The sequence below is a fragment of the Microcaecilia unicolor genome, chromosome 7 (assembly GCF_901765095.1).
Source record: "Microcaecilia unicolor chromosome 7, aMicUni1.1, whole genome shotgun sequence".
Lineage (NCBI taxonomy): Eukaryota > Metazoa > Chordata > Amphibia > Gymnophiona > Siphonopidae > Microcaecilia > Microcaecilia unicolor.
Window position 1 is genome coordinate 268,183,727 of NC_044037.1, and position 22,215 is coordinate 268,205,941.

Below are 22,215 nucleotides of genomic sequence, written 5' to 3' on the forward strand. Positions count from 1 at the left end.
TATTTTTTTTTTTCTTGTAACATTGGGTAAATAATTTCACCTTACATTGTCTCAGGTGCTAAGTTAAATAGTGAACTCTTCGGGAACAGCAAACTACCAATTGTACCTGACTTCAACTTCCCTTAAGCTCAGATTTGGAAAGGAGAGTAATTAAATGTAAAATCAAAACAGCATACTTTTAACACACTATATCTAGATTTAGATTGTTTTACTTCAGCATTTCCCTCCTTATTTAGATGGGCCTTGGGAAGACAATCCAAGCAATTGCAGTAGCTTATTTCTACAAAAATGAATGGCCTCTCCTTATAGTGGTCCCATCATCACTGAAGTATCCTTGGATAGAAGAGATGGAGAAATGGATTCCTGAGCTAGGCCCAGAAGATATCAGTGTCATTGAGAACAAAATTGACATAGGGTGAGTTAAAACTTGCTTGCTTGTTATTTCAGGAATGTGCTTGTATGTCTGTGAAACGGTTATAGGGGTACAGTGTTCTCAAGGGAAAATTACTTAGTGCCATAAAATTCTGAAGTCAAATACATGTGAACAGTACAAAATGTAGTTTGGGGGCTTTATTTGGACATACATGTATTTGAGTCTATGCTCTGTATAGACCAAACTTGATAAAGTCAAAACAGTTTTTCTGTTCAGCAATCAAAGTGCTTTAATTACTGACTATTCTCATAACCAGGTTTTCCACCAGACCAAGTAAAACATTATTTTCATTATTTAAATGAAGTGTATCACTGACTTTCCATACTCTGCAAAAGTTCAGGAAAATATTGTAGAAAATGAGCAAATTACCCCCCCAACTATAATGTTACGTAGTAACATACTAAGTGACAGCAGATAAAAGACCTGAATGGTCCATCCAGTCTGCCCAACAGTCACATTCATTCTCAATTCTAGATTAAATCAACAATGAACGAGATATTATATACTTGATTGCAGTCTTTCTTTGTTTCTGGGACATAGACCGTAGAAGTCCACCCGGTTCTGTCCTTATGCTCTAACTGCTGAAGTTGCTGTCAACGCCTATCCGAATCAGTCTGGTCAGTTGTGGGACACAGATCATAAAAGACTGCCCGGCACTTTCCTCACATTCCAAATTATTTTAGTTTCCGTTGAAGCTCTCTCCAGCCCATCCTAAACCAGATTGCTATATGCGGCACTCAGACCGTGCAAGGCAGCCCAGCACCGGCCTTAGTTGATGCATCTAGAGTTGCCATCTAAGCACCACTTGATATGCAACCCTTTAAATTTTGTTTTTTAATATCATTCATTTTCTAATTAGAGATCGTCTGTGTTCATCCCACGCCATTTTGAATTCCTCTTCAGTCTTTTTTTCTCTACTACCTCCCTCAGGAGGGCATTCCAGGCATCAACCATCCTCTCTGTGAAAAATAATTTTCTGACATTACTCCTAAGTCTACCACCTCACAACCTCAATTAATTTCCTCTAGTTTTACCGTTTTCCATTCTCTGGAAAATATCTGTTTCAATATTAATACCTTTCAAGTATTTAAACATTTGTATCATTTCTTCTGTTCTTCCTGTCCTCTAGGGTATACGTATTCAGGTCTTTTAGTCTCTTCTTATATGTCTTTTGGCACAATCCCCATATAATTTTTGTCGCCTTCCTCTGGGCCTTTTCAAGTTTTCTTACATTTTTAGCAAGATGCGATCTCCAAAACTCAGCAGAATACTCCAGGTGGGGTCTCACCAACGACTTGTACGGTTGCATCAACACCACCTTTCTTCTGCTGGTTAAACCTGTCTCTATTCAACCTGGCATCTTTCTGGCTACAGCCACCAGCTAGTCACAATGTTTCATCGCCTACAGATCCTCAGATACTGTCACCCCAAGGTCCCTCCTCCTGTCTGTGCATATCAGCCTCTCACTGCCTGACACATATGTCTCCCTTGGATTTTTAGATTGTTGTTTTAGATTTTGGAAGTTGAATGAACCAATCCATCACTTAGACTACAAGCAGTTTCCTAAGGATGCTTTGAAAGAACTGTAGTTTAAAAGATTGTTTTTAATGTTTTTTACTTAAAAGTAGTACAGACAATTAGAAATCAACTTATTGGAGGAAAAATTAAGGCTTGTGAGAGGTCATGATAGTTTGTGTAGGTGAGATTGTGGTGTGTACAGAGGTTTGCTGCCTTAGGGGCTAATGCAATAAGAGATCCTTAAATTGTGCATTAAAAATAGTGCCAATGTTGTATGTACTGTAATAAAATGAAAGTTAACTTAATGACAAGCTGATTATAGGGGTAATTTCATTTCGGAGTACATTTTACATTTTTACTTTATTGGATTTATACCCCACATAAGTCTGAGTTGGGGACACGGTTCTATGTGGCTTACATTAAGTTCATTCAGAATTACAATAGAGTCAGATATACAAAAAGAAGTCAATCAGGTTTACAGATAGAAGTCAGATGTACAACTAGTCAGTTGGATTTACAGGTAGGAGTTTGATGTACAAATAGAAGTCAGATATACAAATCAGATATACCAGTTGCAGGTCAGGGGTGCATGAGAGGGGGAAGAGATAGATGGGAGATAATGTGGTCTGGGTATATTTGTTGTGCTGTCTGTCATTAACACAAATAGGCACAAATTTTATTGCAGTGATAGAGTGGATTAAATTAGAGGGGCAGATGCGACTCTTAAGCGTCATATCACAACTGACAATGTCAGAGCTATGGTAGTATTGGTAGCCTGTTTAAGATTAGCCTTGAGTGAAATAGATTGAAAATTCTGCAGGAAAGGGGAGGAAGTGACGTCACGCTCCGTTATGGAGGTCTAATAGCGGAGCTCCCGACACCCAGCCTGGAAAAACGAAGCTTTTAGCTATATTTAGCGATTTTGAAATAGCCCTGGAGGCGGATTAGAGCGGCGAAAGGCGAGTGATACCAAAGATGTCGAACACTAAAACTAAACCAGCTGATTTAGCCGCTTTTGCTTACCATCAGCGGGAGGCCAAAGAAACAGCACAGGCCGCGAGCACAAACGCTAACGAAAGCGCCATGCGGTCTCGAGCATCATCGCCTCAGCAAGAAAGCGGGGACGATGGAGATAATGAATTGCTGCCCGATAAATGGGAGCAGCTTAAAACCTGGTTCCAAGATATTAAAAACGGAAATGAAAGAGATACGCAAGGATTTTGCCCAGCTTGGAGCAGAACTCAGAGGAGAAATTACGGAATTAGGGAACAGAGTTAATGAAGTAGAAATTGGCCTGGAAGAGCATGCAGACTCCCTAAATACCATCGAGACCACTGTGCAGGAACAGCGCACGAACTTACGCTTTTTAACAGATAAAGTGGAAGATTTAGAAAATCGGAGCCGAAGGTCCAATATTAGGATACGAGGGCTCCCTGAACTACCAGAGCATAATGATTGCGAACAAGTTGTAAAGGACATAGCAGCCCAACTCCTGTCTACATCGGAGCATGTGGTCACCGCTGAGGAAATAAAAATTGAAAGGGCGCATCGGGCGCTAGGCCCACAACGGGCTAATGTACCTAAAGACATAGTTGCCTGTTTCGCTGAATATAAAGTTAAAGATCAACTTATGCATAAAGCACGGGCAAATAGCCCGATCACATGGAATACCTATCCGCTGGAAATATTTCAAGACATTTCGGCAACTACACTCAAGCGCAGACGAGAACTACAGCCACTTACAGCGCAACTGCGAACAGAAGGGATAAAATATAAATGGCAACATCCATTTGCCCTGCTATTTTATAAAGCGGGTAAACAGTGCAGAATAACATCGCTGGAGGAAGCCCAAGAACATCTGGGCCAAGGAGCAATGGCGGAACCTACGCACTCAAACTGCCCAAAGGCTATCCCACAGAATAGCGCTAAAGCGCGATGGCAGCGTGTCTCGCAAGGACGAGGAAGGCTGAGAAGGCAGCAATCAGGTCAAACAGGGCCCAACCAACGCTGATGGATTACAAATAGAGGAATTAACAATGAGTCAAAATAGACATCAATGAAGAGGGCTATAATGGCGTGTGATTGAACAAGGCACAGCAATACCAGGCTGGTAATGTTTTGGGATCGAACTCACTTACCTCCTAGGCATGTCATACCCAAGGGGAAGGATATGTCATACATGGGCTTTGGGGAGGAGGGGAGGGGGGAGGCAAGTAGGGGATTGGGAAAGGGAAGTCAGTGGTAATTTTATAACTAAAAGTTGTTATATGTATGGTTGATAAAGAATTGAAAATTGTTACTTTAAATGTAAGAGGGCTTAATTCACCTACAAAGCGAAAGTTAATGTTTAAAGATATGGTACGCTTGCTGGCTGATATAGTCCTTTTGCAAGAAACTCACTTGAAAAAAGTGCATGAGAAACTGGTGAAACATGGACGATACTCTGTTATTAAGTTCTCCTCTTGTGCTGCTATGCCTAAAAAGCGAGGGGTTCTGATAGCGCTGGCAACGTCTCGTCCATGGCAGATTTTGAAAACTGTAAGTGATAAAGAAGGGAGATATCTATTGATGGTGGTTTCTGTATATAATACCACGTATACTATACTTAATGTGTACGCCCCTAATCAGGGGCAGGGCCCTTTCTGGGAGCAGATAGAAGGGGTTCTGAAGCAACACCAGCAGGGCCACTTATTAGTGGGTGGAGACTTCAATGTCACCATGCACCCCCATATAGATAACTCTACAGGGTCTGCAGTGTATGCCAAAACAGATAGGAAATTATTGAAACAGTTAATGGCCCGGTGGGGACTGATAGACATTTGGCGAGAGAAAAATGGTAATGAGAGGGACTACACATATTACTCCCCCAATTATAAAACATATTCTAGAATAGATGGTTGGCTGGGAGATGTAAATATAGCAAGAAAGACACAAGATGCTAGCATAGAACCTCGCACATGGTCTGATCATGCCCCGGTAATACTGACACTTATCCTAGGAACTCACCTTGTAGGCATACGATATTGGCGACTAGACGATACCTTACTATATGATGAGAGAAATATACTAGAGATAGAACAATATATTATGGAATATCTTAAATTTAATGATACAGGCGAGGTCAGAGTGAGTACCTTGTGGGAAGGTCTCAAGGCAGTGATCAGAGGGCGTCTAATAGCACTACGAGCCCATATATCGAAAACTCGCATGGACCAGGAAAACAATGTTAGGAACGAACTCAGGCAAGCAGAACAGAAACACAAAGCACAACCAGACGATACTAATGAGGCAGAAAAGTTACACCAGTTGAGATTAGCACTTAACGAACTCCAAATGGAAAGCCTAGCGGCGCAACTACAACAGACCCAGCAAGAACATTTTGAGTTTGGGGAGAAAGCGGGTAGGCTTTTGGCCAATAAGCTTAAAAAACAAGTTCAGCGGAATCATATAGGGGGGATACGAGATACGAACGGGGAACACATCACACAATTAGATCAAATACAGAGAACCTTTCTAGAATACTATACCTCACTATATGAGAAAGAGTCCACATTGGAGCCAGCAATCGTGGAACGATACTTGAAAGAGAGTGGTATTCCCCAATTACAGGGAGTGGAGAGCGAAACACTATCGGCCCCCATAACATCGGAGGAAATTAAATGGGCAATTAAAGATAGTGCACATGGGAAAGCACCAGGCCCAGATGGGTATACTATAAAATTTTATAAAACATTTGCAAAACACCTGATCCCAATATTAGAGAGGGTATTTAATGAGCTGGAAGAGGTTCAAGAGATACCACAAACATGGAGACTAGCAGCAATAACACTGCTCTTAAAACCAGGCAAAGACCCCCAACAATGTAGCTCCTACCGCCCGATATCCTTGCTCAACGTGGATTATAAACTCTTTACGAAAATATTAGCACATAGGCTACAGAAACAGCTCCCAAACTTGATTCACGAAGATCAGGCGGGATTTATTATAGGGCGACAAACGTTTGACAACATTCGAAGCCTCATCCATACTATCCAATACACCCAAGATGAAAAAGTACCAGCAGTATTACTATCCATTGACGCAGAAAAAGCGTTCGATCGTGTTGATTGGGCATACCTCTTTGCGGTGCTTCGACAGGTGGGATTAAAGGGGCGGTATCTAACATGGCTGCAACTTTTATATAAAGACCCGAAAGCAATATTAAAAATTAATGGATCATATACTGCGGCCTTCCCGCTTCGGCGGGGAACTAGGCAGGGGTGTGCCCTCTCCCCGCTTCTGTTTGCTTTAACGGTAGAGCCGCTCGCTTGTATATTGAGAAATGATGAGGAAGTAAAGGGCATAGTACGAGGGCGAAAAGAGCAAAAGCTTCTACTTTTTGCAGATGATATACTACTCACTCTTGCGCAGCCTGCAATATCAGTACAAAAAGCAATAGATCACGTGTCATATTATGGAGCAGTGTCGGGATTTAAACCCAATTTAACTAAATCTACCTTATTAAACATAACAGTACCGAATGAAGAGATACCGGCTCTGCGAGAAGCATTTCCATTTGCCTGGGCGCAAAAATCCATTAAATACTTAGGAATACAGATCACACCCAAGATAGAAGATCTATTTCAGGCTAATTTTCCAGTAAAGATAGCTGAACTTTTTCAGGAATTAGATAGATGGGAGGGCCTCAATATATCTTGGAAAGGGCGTATACATGCTATCAAGATGATGTTGCTCCCCAAATTATTATACTTATTTCTGGCACTGCCCATACCGATACCTGCCTCCTTCTTCACGCAATTAAATAAGAAAATGTTTCGATATATATGGAGGAAAAGGCCACCACGGGTTAATAGAGCCACGATGTATCAAACACTAGACCGAGGTGGTATGGGAACACCCAATTTTTATCTATATCACCAAGCAGCACAATTAAGAATACTAGCTGACTGGGCTCCAGGGACAATAAAGAAATGGATGCATTGGGAGAGAGCATGGATAGGTAGGTACACGATAGAGGACATATTGTGGATATCAGGGAGAGATCTGACATCTATATTGCAGGAATTACCTATGAGTCTAAAACACCCGCTCCAAACGTGGTTACAAATTAGAAAGCATATGTTCCCGGAAAGGAAATATTACCGAAAAACAGCAATACGATGGGCGGAGGGTTTCCCACTTGGGAGATCAGAAAAGGTGTTTGATAACTGGGCAAAAGCAGGCTTATACACACTGGGACAGGTATGGGCGGAGGGCAATATGATTAGTTTCCAGGAACTTCAAGAAGAGTATGGTCTATCGGAAAAAGATCTTGTTTATTACTGTTGTCTGCGTAATTTTATTAAAAGACGAGCACAAGATGAATTAGATCTAGAAGAGACAACTCTTGAATTAGCAATGCGTAAGGGAGGGGGCAGAGGTAGTATCTCCCGGATATATCTTGCACTATTGGGCAGGACAGACCCTCAAATTTTTTATCATAAGAAATGGGAAAACGTTTTGCAATGTACACACCCTAGAACAATTTGGATGAGCAATTACAAATATCTGCTCAAGGCATCCCCAGCACAATCTATCAATGAAAATGGCCATAAGTTATTGTACTGGTGGTATTATACCCCAGATAGATTGCAAAAGATATATCCGGGGACCTCGGGAAAATGTTGGCGGGGATGTGGCCTTCAGGGCACGTTTTACCATATTTGGTGGACATGTCCGAAGGTGGAATTGTTTTGGGAGGCAGTAGTGGAGTTGGTAAATACAGTATTGCCTCAACCATACCCAAAGAAAGCAGAACATTGCCTCCTCCATTTCCGGCCTAGCTCAATACCCAGTGGACAACATAGATTGGCTACTCAGTACTTTGTAGCGGCCAAGATAGCCTTAGCCCGAGCCTGGAAACAAACTGAAACACCAACACTACAACTGATAGCTCGCAGAGTGGACTTTCTGTATCAGATGTCGAAATTGACTGCTAAGAGGAAAGGCACTATGAAAGTATTCACGAACATTTGGTCAATATATGAACAATCTCAAGAATCAGAAGCAACACCACTGACGGAGAAAGGGAGGGGGGGGAGGGGGACCATGAACAAAAATTGGTTACTGATATTGGATGTTATTTGGTTATGATTGTAATTTGCTAAATTGCCAATAAAATATTGGGAAAAAAATAAATAAATAAATAAATAAATAAATAAATGAAAATAAGAAAAAAAAAAAAAAAAAAAAAAGAAAATTCTGCAGGAAACAAAACACATCTTGGAATCCCTATGGATTGAAATTCTATGTGTAAAGGGGAAAAGGATAGTGATAGGAGTGTACTACTGTCCGCCTGGCCAGGATGAACAGACAGATGTAGAAATGTTATTGGAAATTAGGGAGGCTAACAAACTGGGTAGCATGATAATAATGGGTGATTTCAATTACCCCGATATTGACTGGGTAAATGTAACATCAGGGCATGCTAGAGAGGTAAAATTCCTTGACGAAATCAAGGACTGCTTTATGGAGCAGCTGGTACAGGAGCCAACAAGAGAAGGAAAAATTCTGGACCTAGTCCTTAGTGGAGCGCATAATCTGGTGCGGGAGGTAATGGTGATGGGGCGGCTTGACAACAGTGATCATAATATGATCAGATTTGATATTAGCTTTGGAGTAAGTATAAACAGGAAATCCAATATGTTAGCATTTAACTTTCAGAAAGGAGACTATAATAAAATGAGAAGAACGGTGAAAAAAAAACTTAGAGCCCAGGCCAAATATATTCCGCGTATTAAAAAAGGAGGGAGGAAGACCAAACGACAGCCGGCATGGTTAAAAAGTGAGGTGAAGGAAGCTATTAGAGCTAAAAGAAAATCTTTCAGAAAATGGGAGAAGGAACCGACTGAAAATAATAATAATAATAAGTAGCAGCAGCAGCAGCGAATGTCAAGTCAAATGCAAAGCGCTGATAAGGAAGGCAAAGAGGGACTTTGAAAAAAAGATTGGAGGCAAAAACACATAGTAAAATTTTTTTTTAGGTATATTAAAAGCAAGAAGCCGGCAAAAGAATCAGTTGGACCGCTAGATGACCGAGGGGTAAAAGGGGCAATCAGGGAAGACAAAGCCATATCGGAGAGATTAAATGAATTCTTTCTTTGATCTTCACTGAGGAAGATTTGGGAGAGATACCAGTACCAGAAATGGTATTCAAATCTGACAAGTTGGAGAAACTGAATGAAATCTCTATAAACCTGGAGGATGTAATGGGTCAGTTTAACAAATTGAAGAGTAGCAAATCTCCTGGACCAGATGGTATTCATCCCAGAGTACTGATCGAATTGAAAAATGAACTTGCGGAACTATTGTTAGTAATATGTAATTTATCTTTAAAATCAAGTGTGGTACCAGAAGATTGGAGGGTGGCCCATGTAACGCCGATTATTTAAAAAAGGTTCCAGAGGGGATCCTAGAAATTATAGACCAATGCATCTGACGTCGGTGTCGGGCAAAATGGTAGAGACTATTATAAAGAACAAAATTACAGAGCATATTCAAAAGCATGGATTAATGAGACAAAGCCAACATGGATTTAGTAAAGGGAAATGGGATAGGAAGTAGTGTCCTATTGTGGATTAAAAATTGGTTAAAGGATAGAAAACAGAGAATAGAGTTAAATGGTCAGTATTGTCAATGGAGAAGGGTAGACAGTAGGGTTCCCCAGGGGTCTGTGCTGGAACCGCTGCTTTTTAACAAATTTAGAAATGATCTAGATGGGAGTAACTAGTGAGGTAATTAAATTTGCTGATGACACAAAGTTATTCAAAGTTGTTAAATCGCGAGAGGATTGTGCAAAATTACAAGAGGACCTTACAAGACCGGGCATCTAAATGGCAGATGACGTTTAATGTGCGCAAGTGCAAAGTGATGCATGTAGGAAAGAGGAACCTGAACCATAGCTACGTAATGCAAGGTTCCACGTTAGGAGTCAACAACCACGAAAGGGATCTAGGCGTCATCATTAATATGTTGAAAACCTCTGCTCAGTGTGCGGTGGCGGCTAAGAAACCAAATAGAATGTTAGGTATTATTAGGAAAGGAATGGAAAACAAAAATGAGGATGTTTTAATGCCTTTGTATCGCTCCATGGTGCAACCGCACTTCGAATATTGTTTTCAATACTGGTCGCCGCATCTCAAAAAAGATATAGTGGAATTAGAAAAAGAGCAGAGAAAGGCAACGAAAATGATAAAGGGGATGGGACGACTTCCCTATGAGGAAAGGCTAAAGCGGCTAGGGATCTTCAGCTTGGTGAAAAGGCGGCTGCGGGGAGATATGATAGAGGTCTATAAAATAATGAGTGAAGTGGACTAGGACTAGGGGGACTAGGGGGAATGGATTTATCATAGTATTGAAAAACAAATTGTTATTGGATTGTATGTCTCCTGGCCTGTTCAAGGAAAACTATACATCTACGCATATAATAGGGAACTGAAGGGGGGGATAAAATTTGATAGCTTAATGGCTGTTCTGTGCTTATTGTGGGAGGCTATAAGAACCAAAGCACCCCACTTTGTTTAGCTTTTTTATTTGTGTATGGTAATTAGGAAGCAAAGATTGAACTGCACACGTTTACATTGTTATCATTTTCTTTGTATAATTCAATAAAAAAGTTTTGTCATAAACCTAAAAGTGGTAATATTTGTGCCCTCTGCTATCATAGGTTTACAGCACTGGTATTTGAGATATATTGGTGTCCAAAATATTTATAACTGATTTGTTTTTTTTTAGGAGGATATCATCCTGTAAAGTGACTGTTCTTGGGTATGGTCTTCTAACTACAGATGCACAGACGTTAGTTGAGTCTCTGAATAAACAAAACTTTAAAGTTGTTTTGGTTGATGAGTCTCACTACATGAAGTCTAGAAATGCAACACGCAGCAAGATCCTGTTGCCGATAGTGCAGAAAGCTCTTAGAGCCATTCTTCTCACAGGAACACCTGCATTGGGAAGACCTGAAGAGGTAGATCAATCCTTTAAAAATATATTAGCATAAATGCATAATTTGTTTTGCTGCTTAGAAATTATGAGGGGCTGTTAACTAACTTGTTAATAGAATAACACTTTTACTTTTTTGCCTAATATCACACATTAAATGGCATAATCATGCATTTCTTTGTCCTTATCGTACTTTTTGTTTAGCAGAGTGTAAGTTAAGTAATATTGAGATGCCATGCATTCAAAGCAGCTTGCGTATGACCTAGCAATATGCATTATTCGTGGAAAGATAATGCAATCGTTGAGCTAGCATTATCTTTCCTTTCTGGAAGCTTCAGGCTACCCCACAGCCTTGTGCTTCCAAGAGCCTCTTAAAGGGACTAGTGTAGGTTGTAAATCTCCATAATCCCTGCCCCCCACCCAGCACCCACAAAAGGGCACCATGGTGGCTAGTTTGGGGGACTAGAGCAATCTCTGCTTCTGTGCTCACTTTTCTTCCATCTGCACCCAGGCTTGGAGTGGCACCCAAATCTCCCTAGTGGGAAGGATATTTTTGTTAACGAGAATAATAATCAGACCAAAGGTTTTTGGTCATTAGTTCTTAAGAACTAGAACTAAAAATGTCGTTTTATTTTTCATAACAAAAATGGGATAAGAATAAAAAGTTTATTGACCCGAATAATAAGAAATTAATAATGTTCATTAACGAAAATTCCTTAAAAGTGGAACAAAAATTATAAGTGATGTGGGCTGTGCTGTCCACCCCTTCTACATGAATTGGCACAGTCTTAGCAGTAGCTGTCAAGGATCCCAAGCCCTGCCAGCTAAAGATGACTCTGTAAACGCTGCTCTTGAGTTCTGCAGCCTGCTGGGTTTCCCTGAGACAGTTGGTACCGGAAACCACACATGCGCAAAAACTAAGCAGGTACCAGTATTGGCAGAGTTCAACGAGACACTGCAGAGCTGAAGAGTAGTGTTTTCATGAAATGTTATTGAATTTTTTATATAAGAGAAACATAATAAAAGATGAACGACTTTAACCTATTTTAGTTAAGATAAACATCAGTACATATGTAAGAAGAAAATATAGAAAGATTGAATGGTAGAGGTTATAAGGCAAAAACAAAAGAGGAAGAGAGAAGAAAAGAATATAGATTAGTTTGCTGGTTGCTTACCAAATAATATATCAATATAATATTAAAAATTAGGCATATATTATACAGTTTTTAGATATGTTTCAAGTAAAGACCATGTTAAAAGGCTTTTTCCAGTAATTCCAGTTACCTTATTTGCTGTTGTTTCCAGTTTATGATAATATAAGACCGATTGCCACCAAAAGTGGGAGTTTAGAGATGTTATGTCCTTCCAGTTCATTAAGATGAGTCTCTGAGCTATTGTTATTAAAATGTCAAATAGTTTCCGGTGGTTGTCAGGTATCTTGGTTGAGATGGCGGCAGATTTGAAGATCACTATTTGTGCGGAGAAAGGAATTTCAAGATGGTAAATGGAATGCAGAATATTCTACAATGGTGCTGGAATGCCACAAGACCAGTGGATCCTACCCTATCAATGGAAGGAATGTCAGAGAATTTGGACCATTGTGGACAACAATGCCTTACAGAATGCATAGCTGGATTTTGAACTGTTAAATTCCATTGGGTTGGGAAAGTTATCACTGACTCACTCATTCCTAGCGATACTGTTCCTTGCAACATCCTGGCTTTAGTTAAGGAACCCAGGTGTCTGGATCTAAAATCTGTAGAGGGAATATATGGAGGGGGGTAGGATGGGAATGTGGGACAGGATAGATTAATATGTCAAAAATGTAGTAAGGGTCATAATATGTGAATATTTAGTGAGGGGGTTATGTTCTTGTTGCTTATAAACTGTTCAATTATGCCTGTACCTGTCTGCTAAGTTTTTATGTTTAAATCTTTTTATTAGGTAGACTTAACTCGTAATAACAAAAAGAAACATATAATCAAACCTCAACATCCGCAAAATAAGCATGCAAAACTACATCAAACGCACATTTTTTATGTAGTATACCTTATCCCCATCACCGCCCCCCCCCCCCGACTGCATCTCCTACCGCTTAAATTTTATGTTTTAACTGTTTTTTATTAAGAAAATAAATTGGTTACAAGAAAACAATATTGCAGGTATCACTTCAGGCATCACAACCCAAGAAAAAATTCGAAGTGTTATAAAGCACAAGAACAATCATCTATAATATTTAACACCCCACTTGGTTAAACTGAAGTACCCCCTCCCAAATTGAGCCCGACATGAGATATATCAACCCGAAACCCAACCCCCAAGTGCTCCCCCAAAACAACCAAGAGCAGTGTTTTCAGTGTCATCCTCAGTTGAGACCTCTGCTAGCTACTACAGCTGAATTAAGAGTGTGCAGCTCTTGTGTGTACCTAAGCCCTAAGTGCATGGACCCTGGCCCACTTGGGCCCACCCATAGCTATGCCACTGCAATCAGCCGAGCTGAAGAGCAGCGTTCATTTCAGTGCCATCTTGTGTGCTCTTGCTGGCACAACTTGAGAAGACCCCCAGCCCACTAGGGCCCTTACATGGCTTCGCCACTTAGTACAATCTGCGGAGCTGAACAGCAGCTTGTTTTTCAGTGCCATCGGGTGTGGTCTTGCTGGTGGAGCTTGAGAAGATTCCCGGCCCAGCCGGTTTGGATTGTTCAGAAGTACCCAGATCACAACATTCAAGTACTTTCCAACTATGCCAATAAGCCAGCCAGCGAAGAAGACTGCCTGTTAATTATTTATGGACCTGTTCTCTAGACCCCTGCCAAACATATTTTAAACTGAGTCGGCTATAAAAAGCAGCACTGATGTGATTAGGTATAAGTGTCATATATTGCTATGTACTGAGCTGCATGACTATTGTACTGGTTAAACAATTCTCAATAAACACTTCCATAAATAAAAAAAAAAGCAGCACTGAAATTGTCATGAGTTTGTGACGTGAATAAGAACTAAAAGTTTGGGGAGAGAATGTAGTAAAAGCAGCTTAGCGGGGTTTAAAAAAGATTTGGATAGCTTCCTAAAAGAGAAGTCCATAAGCCATTATTAAAATGGACTTGGGGGACATCCACTGCTTATTTCTACTTATCTACTTATCTCACACTTTCTATGAATAGTAGCTCAAGGTGAGTTACATTCAGGTGCACTAGGTATTTCCCTGTTCCCATAGAGCTTACAATCTAATTTTGTACCTGAGGCAATGGAGGGTTAAGGGAAAATGCCCAAGATCACAAGAAGCAGCAGCCGGATCTGAACCTAGCTTTGCTGGTTGTCAACCCGATGCTGTAACCACTAGGCTACTCCTCTACTCGATGAAGCTTTGCAGGGATTTCTGAATAAGAGCACTAATAGATAATCTGAAGTTCATAAGTAGTCACCTTATTTTAATTCACTCAACTAGTTCTGAAGTCTTTTAGCTCATTTTGCAGCTTTTATTAACTTCCTTCTCTTACCTATCTCTGCACCCCTCCTCAAACGTCACTCATGAGTTAAGTTGCTCTTATCTACATCCATCTCCTACATTGCTAGCTCTAAATGACATTCCTTCCACTTAGCTGCATTGTATGCCTGGTGTAGGCTTCCTGACTCTGTGTGTCATACTCCCTCTCTGGCCTTATTCTTTTCCAGCTTAAACGCTCAACTTTTTGAGTCTATTTTTCACTCTTAACCCCTTATTGTCTTTTTCATTCGCATGTTATTACCATTTCTTTAATAAATGAAAGTCCATTTTTCTCTTATTCTGTTTGTCTGACTTTGTGAAGCAGGGACTGTCTTGTGTATGTGTACAGTACTGTTTACACCTAGTAGGCCTTAGAGGGTGACCAATGGAGTGCTACAGGCATCTGTACTGGGACTAGTACTATTCTCTAGCGTTAGCGCGTGCTTAAAAATGCTAGCGCACCATAATAAACATGGCCCCAAGATATTGAAAGAATTAAAAAAATATATTTTTAAATGTTCTCTTGAAACTTTAACATCTATTTGCATAGGATGTTAAGTTTAAGGGTGTATTAACTGTATAAATGTTTTTACAGCTTTTTATGCAGATTGATGCACTTTTTCCGAAAAGATTTGGAACTTGGAATGAATATGCAAATAAATATTGCAATGCTCATGTCAGGTATTTCTAGAACCATTCTTTCTTTTGCTGCCTGTTAGTTTTATCATTGCTTAATGAATAATAAATTAATGGTCATTTAATTTTGATTATATTACATTTGTAGGGGGAGGGGTATGGAACATTTTAACATAGTATCTTCTTGTTATCTTTTTATTTAATAAATGTGAAAAGCTACAGCACATGTCTGCTGATGGTCTGTCCTTACTAGGCAAGCAGCAATTCAGAAGAAGTTTTGTGAAGACCAGCTTTTTCTGTCCTGTTTGCCTGATTTGTTTTTTTTCTAGCATTTCCACTAGAAAGGACTCTTTATTTTTTTTCTTCTTTTCTTTTTCCTCTGATTCAGGGATAAGCATATTCTCCGCTTAATACCTGAGGCATGTCATGTTGTGGGGAAAACTTTATACTCTGTCATTAAAACAAAAAATGATCTAGATAAACTATGTTGGCTTAGGGATTGTAGGCATACCATTGTTAAGTGCAGACTCAGTTATAAAACTTGACTCCTACATTTGTATCTTATTCATTTTGCTGTTGGCTGTGGAGTATCATCAGTTCAGACTGTTGCCACCTCAAAGATGGAACAGTCAATCACTGTATTCTCAGAACATAATGCTCGTATAGGCTTATTATACTTCAACACCTTCTTAACATAAGCAGGAACTGAATCATGTAAAGTCTTAAAAGTCGATAAAAACAATTTAAAAAGAATTCTATAAGCAATCGGCAGACAGTGAAGAACTTTAATTGCCATTAATTTACCCAGTCAGATTTTTTCATCTGTTCAGCCATCTTTAGTATAAGGAAAACTTCTATTTGGTTTCACGTTGTCAGCATTCCTCACTCCTCACTGTGTCAAAGTTGAAGCTTACACTAAAGTAAATATTAAAAAAAGGGAAACCACTAAAAATGTGAACACGTCAAAAATGTAACTAGTGGATCTGTCAACACTTACTCCAGAATATGAAATGTAAGATAATGAATCCACACACATTACATATCTGATATCTTTATTTTCTAAAAAAGGGAGGAAAAAAACCTCAGCTGTGACTGTCTTTCCTAAATGAAGAGCAGGCAAGCCTGCAATTAGGTCAACATTTGTGATTTATACACAGCCCACAGTTTTCTAGCATTGGTCTTAAAAAAAAAAAAAAAACTCCACAATTTTAAATTCAAAATATAAATATAAATCCTTCTCAAATCTTCTCAACAAGGATAAATATATACTGTGTGTAGAAAAAAAAAATCACTAAATTAACAGCAGGAGCAGTCCCAACAGGGACCTGTTTCAACTCGTAGGCTTCCTCAGGGGAATGAGTTCTCTGCCAGCAATTTGTAATGATATCTGCCTGCCGTCTGCTTTTGGCAGACTGTAACCCACTGAAGATTAGCAACTTAGGGTTTTGTTGCATGTGCAAACAGAAGTTTTCCATCACTAACCATCATGAGGTTTTCTTAAGATTAAAAAATATATATATCACAAGAACTTAGTGGTTAGGCATGGAAAAGGTTTGTGCTGGAGAGAGCTGAGAGAGGATCTTGTTAGCTTTTTTTTTTTTATACCAGATGGTAGTGTATAAAGGAAGTAGATTTTTTTTTTAAGAAGGTTGTTTGGGATAAGGAGAGATCTTGTAGATGGCTAGGATGTATCCTTCACACTGTGGACAGAATAACTGGGTATGACTTACTATCATTCAGATGTTTCTCTCCTGTTCAGTGCACATAATGTACAGCTTCACTATGTGTGGAAAAGGCTCACTAAAACTAGGGAATGAAGTAGAATGAAGGAAGTGGCTATATTAAAGATCCAACGCAAACTGTGTTTTGTGTATTGCCTGCGTCAGGGGTCATCCCCTAAATGGTAAAAAAAATGCAAGCTTCCTGTTGCACAGAGATGTCACAGTCAATTGGTCAGCTAATGTTGAACTATTCACTCATTGTTGAAGATTGCCAAGATGTTCAACACTGAGTGCATAGCTCAATGTCAGTTGAACAGTTGACTGTGTGAGATCTCTGTTCTGCAGGATGCTTGCATGTTTTTACCGCTTACGAGATGACCCCTATTGCAGGCAATATGCTGAAACATGGTCTGTGTCACTTCTTTAATAAATCCACTTTTCATCCTACATTTTGGTCAACTTCATTCCCTTGTTTTGTTGTCAATACTGTTGTTGAATCTCTCCGAACTATTGTGCCAGAAAAGGTGCTCTGATATGGATTGGGATATCTTTATTTGAGAAGGGCGTGCCTAGTTGGATCTCTTTTGTGACAGTGCATAACAGAAAGGTACATGTCTTCTGTTGAAGAACATCAGAAGATAGATTAGTAGCATATGCTTTCTCCCTTCATTGGGAGACAAAACTGAGGTAGTCTTATCTGCTTATTCCTTTGTTGGCTAAAACCTTGATAAAACTCAAAAGAGGCTAGGAAATTATGGCCCAATTTCTTTTTTTGACCATGCCCCAGGGAAAAATTAAAGCTTAGTAAAAACAAGCCTTTCAGTTACCCCTGCAGGCCTTCGGCAGAAATGCATAGCCAGCAGCCCCCTTACTAAATGATAAACGTATCATCAATATAATGCTTTCATATCATAATGTTTAATGAAAGGTCATTTAGCAAATTTTCGTCAAAATGTGTAACACACATGTTTGCTATGCTAGGAGCCAATGATCTTCTCCAACTACCCACATTTCTTCCTCTCCTCTTCTTTCTATCACCCTCTCAATTTTTCTCTCTCTTCTCTCCTTTACATTAGGGAAATTATAATTTATTTTTCTCCAAGGGCAAGCAGGACATTTTCTCACATATGGGTGATGTCATCTGATGGAGCCCTGATGTGGACGCTAACCAGTGTTCTATTACTTTAAGAAGCCTTTGGTGGCTTTGTACTGTTCATGTGTGAGTGCCTTTCTGCCCAGCATGAGCAAGCAGGTGTCATGCCCCTCACATGTTTCCAAGAGCTCCACAAGGGGTCTGACAGCCTCCCGTGCCTGAAGATTCTGTTTTACTTCCTGGAACATGCCCTGCAGAGGGCACTGACTGATGACATCACATCCTGCCTAGGTGTATTTAAGGAAGTTCTCCACTCATCCAGTGCATCAGCAACAGGCTCCTTGGTGTCCTGCTGACTCCGGTGTTGTTGCCTTGTTCTAGCCTTCCTGTCTGCCCACTTTGTTCCTGTGTTCCTGTCTGCTGCATCATCTAAAGGTTCTTTTAAGAACCACTCTTTGGCCTGCTCCTGACTTCGTCTGCCTGCTGTCCACCTTGACCTCTGACCTGCTGCTGACTGTGCCTGTCTAGACCTTGGTCCTGGTTTGGTTTGTGTCTGCTTGAAGCCTATTCTGGACTTGGTCTAGTGGCAGCATCAGCCATCGTCCGCAACTGCTTGTGCTGTGCTTACGTAGTACCAACCTCACTAAGGCCCAAGGGCTCGCATTCTTCAAACCGTGACAGTTGCTGAGGCCATGAGTTCAACTGACCAGCCGCCTCTCTAGCTTCTCCAAGACCTCGCCCAGGAGGTCCAGAAACAACGGACTCAACTTCAACAGATGATGGGAACCCTTAAGGGGATCTGTGCACAGCTTGCAGCAATGCAAACTGTGGTCCGTTTGGTCTCAGATTCACTTCTGGGACCCTCTTTAGCAGTCCCGTTTCTTTCTCATCCAGTGTCTCAGCCTCGATTCTTGGCACCGCCACACTTTGATGGGAATTTCAAGGCGTGCCAGGGATTTAATAACCAGTGCCTGATAAACTTTGAACTACAACCCTCCAGCTTTCCATCTGATTGGGCCAAGATCACCTTCATTGTCTCTCTTCTTTCTGAGTAAGAGCTGGCTTTGGCATCCCCCTTGTGGGAGCAAGATGACCTGCTTATGTCCAACCTGGCGGGCTTACTCGCACCCTTCCGGCATGTATTTGATGAGTTGGGGCGATTCTCCTCAGTAGCTTTCAAGCTCCTGTACCTACAAGGGACACTAACTGTGGGCCAGTATTACAATCTATTCTGGACCCTAGTTTGAGAACTGCAATGGAATCAAGAAGCCCAAGTAGCTATCTTTTGGCAGGGTCTGGCGATGCACATTAAGGATGAAATTGCGGATAGGACTGTGACAAGATAAAAGGGAGTAGCAAAGCACTGTATTAGTCTGAAGGCCCTATTATTGCTTGATAATATATAAGTAGTGGTGAGTGGTTGTATTATAAGTGCATATCTTGTGCGAAGGTCTCCTGTAAAAACTGTTTTTACGTAGGCAAGGGAGGGAGGGGAGGGGAATAGACCAAGACAGAATGCTAGTAAGTAACACCCAAGAAGAGTTAACAGTTGAATTTAAGATTTTGTTTAGAGGGTCATTTAACAGCAAAGACATGAACACTATGATCATAGTAACAATGATTAGAGGGGGGGGGGTGAGGAAATAGGGAGAAAATATAGAAAGCAGAAGTTAATGAACTATGTATATAAGTGTGTGATATTCTTTAACTAATATTCCATTGAAAAGTATGTTCATGTCTTACATGCTGAACTCTTAATAAAAAATTGTTTTAAGTAAGGATGAAATTGCGGTTCGGGATTGCCCCACCAGTTTGGATGACTGTGTTTTCCTTTGCATCAAAGTTGACATCCGCTTTCAAGAGAGGACTAAAGAACATGGAGACAGATGCCGCTCTACAAGTTTGACACCCCAGTTTCAGAACCCCCTAGAACCACAGATGTCAGCTTCTCCTTCCATCCTGGTGTAGGAGATTCCCATGCAGATAAGATGTTCTCAACTTTCAGAGGAGGAGAAACAATATTGGAGAGCGCAAGTGCTATGTTTAAATCTGCGGACCCTGGACATTATGCTACTTGGTGCTTTAGAAAACTGGGAAAATTCCAAGGTCTAGGAGTGGTTGGGGAGGCACTCTTAAGGCCACTCTGGACTGCTTCAACCTCCCTCATCACTCTTCAGTGGGTAAATAAATCATGGTCCAAGTGGCCCTTGACTCTGGGACCACCAGGAACTTTGTGGATGAACACCAGTATGATATTCTTCTAAACCCCCTTGAGAACCCTCTTTGTGTCTGCTCAGGGTATCCACTATCTGTGCACCTTTCAATGATTACCAACCCTTTTTCTGTTCAGGTGGGCCTCTGGCACCAAGAAACGATCGAATTTCATGTACGCCCTAGATCAATCCATCAGGTCATTTTGGGCCTTCCTTGGTTACAGAAACATGAGCCTTGTGTTGACTGGTGCTCCAGAAACATTCTGTCCTGGGGTTCCACCTATACTCATTCAAGCTTGACACCTGACTAACCTCAGATAGCCCTGACTATGATTGAAACTCCATTCCCTCCTGGTTTTCCGACAGCTAATGGCATCTACACTGATGGCTTTTGCAAGAAGCAGGCCGAGAACCTGCCTCCCAGGGACAAGGTGTGTTCTCCCTCCCTTCCCGAAGCCGAGGCTATGAAGAATGACGCCCCTTCCAGGGCCTTGGATACTACGGGAATTCCCGAAGAACCCCAAATTATCACTGACCCGGATATGGTTCTGGCTGTTTCCAAGGTCACCATACCTCCAGCAGAAATTCTAGTTCCAGAACGAGTGATGAGGAGGGTCTTGCATGACTCCAAGCCTATGAGACATGACTCCAAACTCACAGAACACCCAGGAATAAAGAAAACCCCTCAACTTTTCGCACAGCAATATTGCAGTCCTCTCATGTCTCGGGAAATAGATAATTATGTCATGTTCTGCGTCAACTGTGCCAGAACTAGACCCAGGCACGTTCATCCTGGGAAGAAGGTGTGTCTTTGAACCAAGTATATCGGATTCAAAGTGCCATTTCAGAGATTTCCCTGACCCAAGCTTTTGGACGGGGGGGGGGGGGGGGTTGCTGAACTCTGCACTTCTTTTTATGGCCCTGCAGGAGGGCACTGACAGATAACATCACATCCTGCTTAGAAGTGTTTAAGCTTCAGCAACAGGCTTTTGTCCTGCTAACTCCAGTGGTGTTGCCTTGTTCCTGCCTTCCTGTCTGCCTGCCAGCCAGCCTGGTTCCTGCATTCCTTCCAGCCTTGCCCTGTTCTACCATCCCTGCCTGTCTGTCCCTGCCTCGTCCTGTTCCAGAGTCCCTGCCTGTCTGTCCCTGCCTCGTCCTGTTCGAGTCCCTGCCTGTCTGTCCCTGCCTCGTGCTTCGTTCAAAGGTACTTTTAAGAACCACCATCTGGCCTACTCCTGACTTCGTCTGCCTTCCGCCCGCCTTGACCTTTGGCCTGCTCCTGACCTTGCCTGTTTAGACCCTGATCCTGGTTTGGTTCATGTCTGCCTGCAGACTGTCCTGGACTTTGTCTGGTGGCAGCATCAGCCGTCATCAGTGAGGACTTGTGCTGCGCTGCTTAGTACAAGTGGTACCAACCTTACGTTGCTCAAACCGTGACAGTGAGACCAGCAGTTTTGTTTTTCCATGGAACAGAGATCGCATTCATTGAGATCTCATCGCGTCATCTTTTTCTTGAGCGCTTTTCTTTGCGATACACAAGATGTTTTTCATTATGTTTATTTTATTCATGTTTTCTTCCTACTCCCTTTTTTTCTTACAATTTTTGGCCAGTTTAAGTTTTCTTAATTTTTTGCAGCTCCTGAGGCATGCTTAAGCTTCAACTCTGGGTTAGTTTATTTCTTTTTTTCTTAAGAAATTTCTTCATCTCTCTTCTAACTGCTGGGATCAGTCTTCCAATTCGGCATAGCATCTTTGCAGACTGTTACCGGACCGACATTGGCCCTGCCTTTACCAATGCCGATTCTGAGGAAAGGCTTTGGGTTCTGCCATAGGAGGAGTTGAAATGGATCTTGGCCTGGTGCCAGTCCAGGTGATTTAGCACTCTTTAACTTGTCAGTTTGGCTCAGCACATCTTCTAAGTTCACCGAGATTTCTTTCAGTTTCTCTGCATCGTCACCCCTGAAAACCATTACCAGTATAGATAGATCTCTTATATCTTCTTCCGTAAAGACCAAATCAAAGAGTTCAGTCTCTCTGCTATGGCTTTGTCCTTCCTGAGTGCTCCTTTTGCTCCTTCCCGGGAGCCCTGCGTGCTATGGGGGCACTGCGCCCTGTTATTCCCAGTTGTCATGCACC

At 41.2% G+C, this 22,215-nt stretch overlaps 1 protein-coding gene across 1 annotated transcript in view; it reads left to right on the forward strand.

The window, feature by feature from the left end:
- The window catches only part of LOC115474119 (DNA annealing helicase and endonuclease ZRANB3-like), a 142,118-nt gene that overhangs the window by 21,143 nt on the left and 98,760 nt on the right, over positions 1-22,215 (forward strand). The window contains exons 4-6 of the mRNA XM_030209453.1: positions 237-415; positions 10,724-10,955; positions 15,012-15,097. Coding sequence (XP_030065313.1) covers positions 237-415; positions 10,724-10,955; positions 15,012-15,097 — 497 coding nt within the window. The remainder of the gene's footprint in view (positions 1-236; positions 416-10,723; positions 10,956-15,011; positions 15,098-22,215) is intronic.